This window comes from Colius striatus, unplaced genomic scaffold (genome assembly GCF_028858725.1).
Source record: "Colius striatus isolate bColStr4 unplaced genomic scaffold, bColStr4.1.hap1 scaffold_45, whole genome shotgun sequence".
NCBI classification, from domain to species: Eukaryota; Metazoa; Chordata; class Aves; order Coliiformes; family Coliidae; genus Colius; species Colius striatus.
Window position 1 is genome coordinate 1,273,965 of NW_026908526.1, and position 10,984 is coordinate 1,284,948.

At 62.9% G+C, this 10,984-nt stretch overlaps 1 protein-coding gene across 1 annotated transcript; it reads right to left on the reverse strand.

The window, feature by feature from the left end:
* Nucleotides 1-6,188: 6,188 nt before the first annotated feature.
* Nucleotides 6,189-9,950, reverse strand: LOC133629450 (proline-rich protein 33-like). Its single transcript, XM_062020082.1, has 3 exons — nt 9,573-9,950; nt 7,780-7,908; nt 6,189-7,122 (listed from the first exon to the last, which is right to left on the reverse strand). The coding sequence occupies exons 1-3, from the start codon at nt 9,948-9,950 to the stop codon at nt 6,979-6,981; spliced, it is 651 nt and encodes a 216-aa protein (XP_061876066.1). The 3' UTR covers nt 6,189-6,978.
* Between the last annotated feature and the right edge of the window lie 1,034 nt (nt 9,951-10,984).

The following is a 10,984-nucleotide window of genomic DNA, read 5'->3' on the forward strand; positions in this document are numbered from 1 at the left end:
CTGGCAGGGGAGAGAGACGAGTCCCTGAGGGCCGCACACCGCTGCCCTTGCCGCCCACCCCCAGGCACAGCTGAGCTCCCCAGGGACCCCGGCGGCCCCGGGGCTGCCCGTGCCTGGCTGTGCGCAGGAGGTGCCGGCGCAGGAGCTCAGCGGCAGCCCGGGCCAGCGCTGGCCGTGCCCGGCTCTCCTGCTGGCCCGGCCTCCCTGAGCACCAGCCTCCCGCCACAGCTCCCGCCACGCACCCGAGCAGATGGCTCCGGCGTCCTCTTTGTGCCCGCAGTCGTGCCGCCCCCAGGGCCCGGCCGGGCAGTCCCAGAGAGCGGCTTCGGCCCCGGAGCAGTTGACACTGTCCAGCCAGATGTGCCCGGAGCCCTCCCCAAAGGCGGCAGAGCCCGGCGCCTCCACGGCCCCTCCGCAGCCCAGCTGCCGGCACACAACGGCGGCATCGGGCAGGTCCCAGCCGTCGTCGCAGACGCTGCCCCAGCTGCCCTGGGAGTAGATCTCCACTCTCCCGGCGCAGCGCCCGGGCCCGTTCGTCAGCCGCACGCGCCGGCTCCCTGCGGCAGGGACAAAGCCCAGATGGCGGCGGGGGCCAGCTGCCCACCCACCCTGTGCCCCGGGGGCCCGTGGGGACACTCACCCTGGCAAACCACCCCCACGTCCTCCACGACCCCGGCTGCCAGCCAGGAGACGTTGCAGAGGCTCAGCTGGGCCTCGTGCCCCTGGCACCGCACCCCTCGCAGCCCCACGGGGCCCGGCCCTCGCTCGGCCTTGGGCGGGTTGTAGGCCATCTCTGCCTCTCCGCACCGCAGCTGCCGACACGCCACACGGGCCTCCGCCACGTCCCACTGCTCAGACAGGACTCTGCCCCACGTCCCGCGCTGGAAGATCTCCACTCGCCCGGCGCACCGGCTCCCTCCCCCCACCAGCCGCAGGGACCCGGAGCCAGCGGGGCCTGGGGAGTCGTGGAATCACCAATCATGGACTCACACAACCCTTTGGGCTGACAGGAAAAGCCCCTGAAGCTGCTGCAGCCCCAGCCCTGCCCTCACCCTGCCCAGCCCAGCACTGACCCACGGCCCTCAGCACCTCAGCCCCACGGCTTTGGGATCCCTTCAGGGCTGGGCTCAGGTTTCCCTGGAGCAGGTTGAGATTGGAGCTGAGGTGCTGGGTCAGTGGTGGGTTTGGCAGGGTGAGGGCAGGGCTGGGACTGAAGCAGCTTCAAGGCCTTTTCCAACCTAAACCGTTGGTTCTCTGCTGGAGATGGGCCCTGGCAGCCAGTGTCCCTGGCAGGGAGCAGAGCTGAGGAGTCTGCCCCAGCAGAAAGGACAGGTTTGGGGCTGGTGCTCACCAGAAGCCCCAGCCTGGCTCTGTGCCTCACCCCCTGCTCTTCTGCTGCTGCTGCTGGGGGCAGCCAGGCAGCCCCGTGGGGCTGAGATCATGCCTGGGGCTATTTCTGTGTTGCTGGGACAGGGCTGTCTGCAGCCAGAGGGGTGGGATGAGCCCCACAGCCCTGTCCCACACCGAGAGCCACGGGGGACATCAGAGGAGCCTGAGCCTGGAGGTGGCCCTTGGGGCTGCCCTGGGGGGCAGGGACAACGTCTCTCTGCAGCCCTCAGGGCTTCTGCAGGGGGAAGTGCAGCCTGGGCCTGCCCCAGGTCCCCTGCCTTGGGCTGCTGTCATGCCAGGAGACAAAGGAGCGAATCCAGGGTTTGCCAGCCCTCACCTGAGCAGATGACAGCAGCAGCATCCTCATGGGAGCACGGAGAGGCCCCCAGCACGGTCACTGGGCACTGTCCCAGGTGGGCTTCAGTCCCACTGCAGTGGAACGAGTCTCTCCAGACGGGGCCCGTTCCTCTCCCAAAACTCCCTCCTCTGGGAAGGGACATGGCAAAGCCACAGCCCAGGCGGCCACAGAGGACGTGGGCGTCGGAGAGGTGCCAGCGGGAGGCACAGAGGCTGCCCCAGGTCCCCTGCACGTGCAGCTCCACCCTCCCCTCGCACGCCGTGCTGCTGTTCACCAGCCTGAACCCTGCAAGCACAGAGACAGAGAACAATGGAAGGGGATGGACTTGTGCTCTGGCTCCTTCAGGAGCTGGGGAGAGGCCAAATGGAGGAGAGCTGCCATCCTCCTCCTCCACCTCTTCCCACATCATTGTGGGGCTGCAGACCCCACATCAGCCCCTCTGTCCTCAGGCCCAGCACGGTCCCTGCCCCGCTGCCCTGTCCCCAGCACATCCCTGGTGTTTTACACCCCAGTGAGAGTCCTTACGTGTGCAGCTGAGCCAAGTAGCAGCTCTGGGGGTGCAGAGCTGGTCTCTGGGGGTCTCCCTGGGGCACAACTGGAGGAAGGGTTCATTCCCTGCACACTGCAGCTCTCTGTCCCACATGGCACCGGTGCTGGCTCCATCACGAGCTGCCCCTTGGATGTTCAGGGCTGCCCCACACTGCAGCTCCCTGCAGACCACAGCAGCAGCTCTGGCACCAAAGGCTGAGGCACAGACACTTTTCCACTTCTCCCCATCATGGATCTCCACGTGTCCTGAGCAGTCGTTGTCCCCTCCAACCAGCCGGACAAACCCTAGAGCAGACAAATCCCCTGTGAGTTCCCAGAGCCTGCTGGCAGTTACCTGCCCTCATCCCACCTCATCTCCAAGGAGGCCACAAAGCGCCCCACAAGCTCTGCAGCAGCTCCCAGTGGATGCCGCTGTCACAAACACACCAGGAACAGTTCTGGGCTGCAACAGCTCCCAGGGTAAGGACGGGCACTGAGGACAGTGCAAGTGCTGGCAAAGCTCCTGTGGCACAGGGCAGCTGGGGTAGGCAGGAAAGGTGCAGCAACAGGTCACCCCAACTGCATGGCGTGTGTTTCTGTGGGATGCAGCTCAGAGGGTCACACTGGCAGAGGAATAAGGTGCCAATAGCCCCAAAGTCCCTTGTTGTCTCCTGCTGTTCCCCAGGGCTGTGGGTGCCTCTGGCATGGTGGGACCTGGCCCGTGGCAATGCCAGACTGCTCCTGGCTTAGTGGGAGGAGGAAGATGGGAACTGAGACACAATGGGGCAGGGAGGAGGCAGGCCAGGCACCGACTGAGAGTGGGCTGAGCAACCTCAGGGTCCAGGTTTGTGGTGAGAACCCGGGCTGGGTTCCTATTGCCCTTTGTCGGGACTGGAGACACCAGCAACACCAGCTGCAGCATGGCAATGTGACCAGCCAGCCTGGACCCTGCTCTCACACACACTCATTGCTCCTGGAGGACACAGCCAGGTCCCTTTCTGGCCTCTTACCTGAACAGCTCACCCCAGCGTCCATGCTGTGAACACAGTTGTTCTCACCCCATCCGCTGTGTGTACAGTTGGACAGGGCAGGCTCGGAGCCACGACACTGAATATCAATCAACCAAATGGGGCCAGATCCTGGACCGAAATTTCCGTGCCGAAAAGCTTGAACAGCAGACCCACATCCCAGCTGCTTGCAAACCACTGCAGCATCTTTCAAGTCCCAGTTGACACTACAGACAGTTCCCCACTGTCCCTCGTGTTCCACCTCCACTCTCCCAGTGCAGCGGCTGCCGCCATTCACCAGCCTCAACTCTGCAGCCCCTGAAACGCCAACACGGGGCTGGTCAGGAGAGCACCGAGCTCCAGACTACAGCTCTGGGGTCCCCCCTGCCCAGCCAGAGGTAAAGGCACCTGAGGGACAGTCCTCCCCATCCTGGGCTGTCCCTGGGGCAGTCTGGGGGTCCCTTTTCTCCCCAGCTCTGCAAAGGGTTGAGGCTGCCCAGCAGCAGACCTGCTGTACCATTCACAGCCCCACAGCCTGCAGCACATCCCCACTAATTCAAACCCCCCTTTCCCATGTCCCCTCTCTCCTCCCCAGCACAGCAACCTCCGTATGGCCCCATGTCCCAGCCCCCCATCTCCCTCTCCCACCCACACAGGCACAGCATCAACTCCCTTGAGCACCTTCTGCCCCTCGTCCCAGTGGCACCCGTGAAGAAACCGAATTGCCAGAGGTATCCCGATGAGCACGCTGGTGCCCACTGGCCCTGGCTGTGGGACAATGGAGCCAGCACTTACCCCTGCACAGCTGCAGCCCGAGGAGCAGCCACAGCACCCGAGGCCACAGGAGTCCCTCCGTGCCCATCCTGAGCCTCCTGCCCCGCGGGCACAGCCCTGCTGCTCCCCACTCCCCGGCACGGCTCCCGCACCCTCGTGGGGCTGCTGCTGATGGGAGGGTGAGATCTCTGAGAGATGCCAACGCAGCTGCAGGAGCCAATCCAAGCAGCAGCACCTTTTGAGATGTGATCAGGAGCTCTCTCCCCTCTGACACAGCTCAGCCCGCCAATGAGCTTCTCCAGTGTCCTTCATGCCCATATATGAGGGACACCACGGTCCCAATGCAGGTGCCACGGCTGCTGCCATGGGGCAGAGTTATGGGCCGAGGCAGGTGCAGAGGGGAAATGGGTCTCCAGGCCATCAACTGGGAGCACTGGGAGCACTGAGCATCCCCAGGGCTACACTCATCAGAGAACCCACAAGGGCAGTGTCCAGCAGCCCCCGAGCTGTGGGGCTGCACTGGGTCTGTGTCTGGGTGGAAAGGGAACAGCCCCTGCCCTGCTGCAGCCCCTGTGGGACAGCCCTGGGCTGGGGGCAGAGCTGCAGCCCTGGCCTGCAGGAACATCCCTCCTGGAGAGCCTCAGGACAGGGCCCCGGCAGGAGCCGCGCTGGGACACGTCCCCAGCCCGGCAGCAGGAGAGGCCCCAGCGTGTCCCCAACCGTCCCCGTGTCCCCCAGGGGCCGTTGTTCCCTGCAGGCAGATGCATCGGGAGCTGCAGCTGCAGCTGCACAAACCGCAGCCCCCGCGGCCTCGCAGCACTCGCTGCGCTTCCCCCACAGCGCCCGGCCAGGAAGCCTGAGGTTTCCTCCTGGCACCCAGCCCAGGCACAGCCCCGCGGGGCCCCGACACACCCCCAGCCCCACTGCTCCTGCCGGGGCTGCTCCTTCGGCCTCGCAGAGACGCCAATCGCAGCTCCTGGCCCCTGGGACGGCCTCGCTGCACACGGATGCTCCACACTGAGCCCCACGGCCATGGGGGGCACTGCAGGGATGTCACCTCACACCCACATACAGGCACCCCTGACATGTTGTTCCCACTTTCTCACTCCCTTCTGCTACAGCAGCTTCTTCCCCTTCTCCAGTCCGTCCATCACAGAGGCCTTACCTCCATCACTCACTGGCCAGGCCTTGGGCAGCAGCGGGTCCAGCCCAGAGCTGACTGGCCCTGGCCATGGCAGGTACAGGGGAAGCTCTGGAAACACCTCCTGCTCAACAACAACCTGCAGCTGCTCAACAACTTGGGCAACTTCATCAACAGGTTGTGTGCCAGGCTGGCAGGGGGCTGCTCCTCGTGCCCAGGCTGTGCTCTCCTCACACTCTGCTCCCCCCGTTTCACAGAGCGAGCGTGTTTGTGTGTAAGTTCTTTGGTGGCATCATCCCTGACACGATCTAGACCCCAGATGACAAGAGGGTCTTGGTCCGTGTCACCCTTGAACTGCACCAGTGCCACCAGCTGCTGGAAAAAGCCCAGTAGATACCCAAAAATCTTGAGGCTGGTCACAAGAGCTGGGGGAGGAGTGGTGATGCCCCAGAGTGCTGATCAATGGCACAGAGTCGAGTTGGAGGCCTGTGGCCAGTGGAGTTCCACAGGGGTGGGTTCTGGGGCCAGTCTTGTTCAACATCTTCATCAGCCACCTGGATGAGGGGACAGAGGGACCCTCAGCAAGTTCCCTGCTGGCACCAAACTGGGAGCACTGGCTGATTCCCCAGAGGCTGTGCTGCCATTCAGCAGGATCTCAATCAGCTGGAGAGTTGGGCAGAGAGGAACCTCCTGAGGTTCAACAGGGACAAGGGCAGAGTCCTGCAGCTGGGGAGGAACAACCCCCTGCACCAGGACAGGCTGGGGGTGACCTGCTGGAGAGGGAGCCCTGGCCCAGGCTGCGCAGGGAGGGTGTGGAGGCTCCTTCCTTGGAGCTCTTCAAGACCCACCTGGACACTGTTCCCGTGTGACCTGATCTAGGTGGGACCTGCTTCTGCAGGGGAGTTGGGCTGGATGATCTCTACAGGTCCCTTCCAACCCCACCATGCCGTGATTCTCTGATACTCATTGAATTACAGACGGTCTCATTAGCTACAAAATACATCTTTATTAAAACCAGAAACGGACTTGAACCCACAGAGGGGATGGAAGAACACAGAACCAGGCGGAAAAGAGGGCAGGGAGGAAAAGGCAGACACAGCAGAGGAGTGAAGCCTGGAAGGGAAACAAACACACAGCAAAAGCCCCAGCAGTGCTGAGACTGAGGTCTGGGCCAGCTGGTTGGGGCACTCCAGGGGTAGGAGTTCTTCTTCAAGAGCTGCTCCTCAAGGAAGCTGCTGCCCAGGCCGTGCTCCAGCTTCCCAGCAGTGCCGTCTGGGTTGAGCTCCATCCTGCCACATGGCCAGAGGGGCAGGGAAGGGAGAGAACCTGCCACAAGTACCCCAGATTCCCCTGCTTTCTATCCCATGGGCAAACACTGGCTTCTGTGAAAAGCTGCTGCAAGTATCCCCTGTGGGCTTTAGGAGGAGCTTCCATTTAAACATAAGGAACATATTTCCCTGTCAATGTGAGGGAGCCCTGGCCCAGGCTGCCCAGGGAGGGTGTGGAGGCTTCTTCTCGGCAGGTTTCCAAACCCACCTGCACACGTTCCTGTGCCCCTGACCAAGCAGAACCTGCTTTAGCAGGGGGTTGGGCTGAAAGATCTCTAAAGGTTCCTGACAAGCCCCATCATTCTGTGACTCTGTGGGGGGCAGCCAGGCCCTGCCTCCAGCTGCCACAGTCACAGCCGGACGCGGCCTTCCCTGCAGAGCCCCGCACAGCCCAACACAGCCACATCACAGGCATCACACAGTCACAGGATCATTTCAGCTGGGAGAGACCTTTCAGCTCTTGGAGTGCAGCCTTTGTCCCAGCCCCATCACCCACCAGCCCATTTCCCTCAGTGCAACACCCACCCGGCTCTGAAACCCCTCCAGGGACGGTGACTCCAGCAGCTCCCTGGGCAGCTGTTCCAAGGCCTGACAGTCCTGTCAGCAAAGAAATTCCTCCTCACATCCAGTCTGAACCTCCCCTGGCACAACTTGAGGCTGTTTCCTCTTCTTCTATTACTTGTTATCAGGGAGAACAGACTGACCCTCACCTCGCTGCAGCTTCCTTTCAGGTAGATGTAGAGAGTGAGAAGGTCTCCCCTGAGCCTTCTTTTCTCCAGGCTAAACAGTCCCAGTCCCCCCAGCCCTTCCTCATCTGAGACGTGCTCCAATTCCTTTCCTAGCTTGGTAGCTGCTTCTGGATCCTCTCCAGCACCTCCATGTCCTTCTTGTAGAGAGAGACCCTGAACTGAGCACACTATTGGAGGTGCAGCCTCACCAAAGCTGAGTCCAGGGCAATGATCAGCTCCCTGCTCCTGCTGACAACACTGTTCCTGATCCAGGCCAGGATGCCCTTGGCCTTCTTGCCCACCCTGGATGACTGAATGCATCCAGCTGGGAAGCTGAAGCTCATTAGTGACGCTTCAGCAGCAGGATTTGGGTTAAAACTGGGCTTTCTGGGAAGAATGAAGCATTTCTTACACCAGGCACAGCCCTGCTCTCTGTGCCCTTGCCCATTCACACCAGCTGCCCAATGGGAGCCTGAAACACAACAGTGGATGAAAAGGAAACAATCACTTTGGGGATGGGTCTCACCTGTTTTAATTTCTTTTTCCTTCTTGGACATCTTGCCTGTCTCTTCCGTGACCTTGGCATCTCCCTTCTCACACAGGCAGAGAACCGAGGCGCCGGCGCTGGCCGCTTCCACCACTGCCCACAGGGCCCCTGAAACACAAACACAGAGCACGTCAACAACCAGCAACCTGCAGGATCTGGCTCTCTCCTAAAAGAGGACAAGGCTCTCAACTCAGATCATCAAGAGAAAGGGGCTGGGGACAGTCAGACACCCCAGTGGAATGAGGCTTGGAGAAGGTTTTCACAGCTCCAGCTGGAACACTGCACAGGGACTCACAAAGTTTACCCCCAGATGTTTCCAAACCCTCCCAGCTTCTCTTTCTGTGAGCACCTTGGTTTTTGCATGAGGCTGGTTTGGGAAGTGCCTCTGCTGGGGGCTGTTTCTGTGACTGATGGTGTGTGGTTTAGGGGAAGGGGATGGCTCTGAGCAGGAGGGTGCTGACAACACCCAGTGAGAGCACAAAGCCTCGCACCTACCCAACAAATCACCAACACAACTCCTTTTGTCACCTTCCTGTGTGCTACAAGCAACAAAAAGGGAGAATTAGACTTGCAAGTACAGATAAAACCCCAGTGGAGGGAGTTCAGAGGGTAGCAGCACAGAAAGAGGTGAGGGTAGGACACGTCCAACTGAACCAGCATGAAGAGGAACAAAGAGCTGTGCCCACCACATGAACCCAAGGAGCAGACAGCACTGACCAAGAGCCCCCTCCCACTGATGGCCCTCACGGGGCTTCCTTTAGGGAATCCAAAGCCCTTTATACCACTGAAAACACTCGACTTATATGACAACCCGTGGGGCTTCCAACTTTTCACCACAGTTGTGTGTTTGCTGCCCCCAGACGTGCTCACACCACCCGTGAGGGAGAAGTGGCAGCAGAGACACTGAGCCAAAGTTGCAACCTCCCGTCCCAAAAAGAAGCCAGGCCAGAGGCAGCCGCCCCACAGCCCCGTGGCTCCCTCCTGAGCTGCAGCCACCGTCCCCTCCAGAGAGGTGGCTTCAGAAGAAATCCCCAAGTCAGCTGCTGGAGAGAGGGACCCGGCGCTACCGATGCGATTCCAGGGGGGCTCCAGGAACCCTTTCAGCTGCTGTCACCCCTCTCTGGGGCTGAACTTCCTCCCCCTCCCCCGCCATGGGACCGCATCAAGCAGCGTTTAAACACAACAGCGCGAAGGAAATAACGCGGGGCGGGGGAAGAGCGGGACACAAAGTGTTTGCGGTGAGCGAAGCGTGTCCCAGGCAGCTGCCAGCGCCGGGGCCGCCTCCCCCGGGACTCCCCGCCGCAGAACGGGGCCCAGCCCGGTCGTTCCCGGCTGCCCGGGGCTCGTCCCGCTCCGCCGCGGCTGCCCGGCCGCAGCGGGAGGCGGCGGCGGGGAAGCGGGAGCGGGTCAAACCCCGAACAGAAGAGCGGAGCGGGGCAGCGCCGGGGCGGGACGCGGACGGCAGCCCCCGCCGGGCCCGGGCCCCGCTCCCGCTTTCCCCCGCGGCACGGAGGGACGGCGCGGCCCCGCCTCCCCCCGCCCCGCTCCGCGCCGCCGCCGGGGCCCGAGGAGCCGCCGCGGAGCCGCGTTCGGCCGCCTCCCCCCCACCGGCGCCCGCGGGCGGCTCTCGGGCTCCCGGGGCCTCGCCGCCCGCCCCGGGCCCGCCGCCGCCTCCGCCCGGCCCCGCCTCACCGGACACCCCCGGCCCGCTGCGGAGCCCCCTCCCCGCCGCCCTCCCGCCGCCCCCCGGCCCGCCCGCGGCCCGCGCTCACCGCCGGCCACGCGCCCCCCATCCTGCGCTCGCTCGCCGCCCGGCGCGCAGCCGTGGGGAGCTCGGCCGCCTCCTCCTCGCCCGACACGGCCGGAGCCGCCTCCGCCGGGACCCCCGGGAGCAGCCGCCGGCGCCGCCCCCGCGCTGAGAGACCCCGGCAGCGCGAGCGGCGGCGCGAGCGGGGCGGCGGCGCGGGCTCCGCGCGGGGCACGCTGGGACTACGACTCCCGGCAGGCACCGCGGCTCCCGCCGGCGGCTTTGCGCGACAGCGAGGCGCGGGCGCTGACGGGAAATGGAGTCCGCGGGGCGGCCGCGGGGAAACGGCGCCTGTCCCGCGGCTGCCGGTGCTCCCGCTCCCGCTCCCGCCCCGCAGCATCATCACCTCTGGGCACAGGCGTAAGAATCGCCCGAGGGTGGCAGCTGGAAGGGCCGTCACTAAAAAGAGTCACAGAACGGTGGCAGTTGGAAGCGACCCCTAAAGCTCATCCAGCCCAACCCCCATCTCAGGCGGGTCCCACCTAGATCAGGTCACACAGGAGCGTGTCCAGCTGGGCTTGGAAACCTGCCGAGAAGGAGCCTCCGCAGCCTCCCTGGGCAGCCCGGGCCAGGGCTCCCTCACCTCAGCAGGGAAATGGCTTTTGCTCATGTTTCAATGGGACATTTTGTGTTGCAGCTTCTTTCCATCAGCCCTTGTCCTGTCACTGGATACAACAGAACAAAAGTGCTGCCCTAGCCCCCTGACACCCACCAGTGACATATCTGTCAGTATTAATGAGAACCCCCTGCAGTCTCCTCTTACCTAAACAGCCCCAAGGCCCGCAGCTTTTCCTCCTCACACACATGTTCCATCCCCTCAGCATCTCAGTAGCCCCGTGTTGCCTCTCTCCAGCCGTTCCCTGTCTCTCTGGAGCTGGGGACTCTGCCCTTACTCCTGGTGACCCTCAGCAGGTTCCTCTCTGCCCAACTCTCAGCCTGTCCAGCTCTCACTGACTGGCAGCACAGCCTCTGGGGAGTCAGCCAGTGCTCCCAGTTTGGTGCCATCAGGGAGCTCACTGAGGGTCCCTCTGTCCCCTCATCCAGGTCCTTGATGAAGGCATTGAACAAGACTGGCCCCAGAACCCATCCCTGTGGAACCCCACTGGCCACAGGCCTCCAACATGAGAGTGACAGGGCAGTGGAACAGGCTGCCCAGAGGAGTTGTGGAGGCTCCTTCCTTCGAGGTCTTCAAGACCCTCCTGGACATGTTCCTATGCCACCTGATCTAGGTGACCCTGCTTCTGCTGGGGGGTTGGACTAGATGATCTCTAAAGGTCCCTTCCAACCCCTACCAGTCTATGATTCTATGATTCTAAGATTCTACATCTTTTAATGTCACAGAGCAATGTGTCAGTGCCCAGAGGTGATGTGACGTCA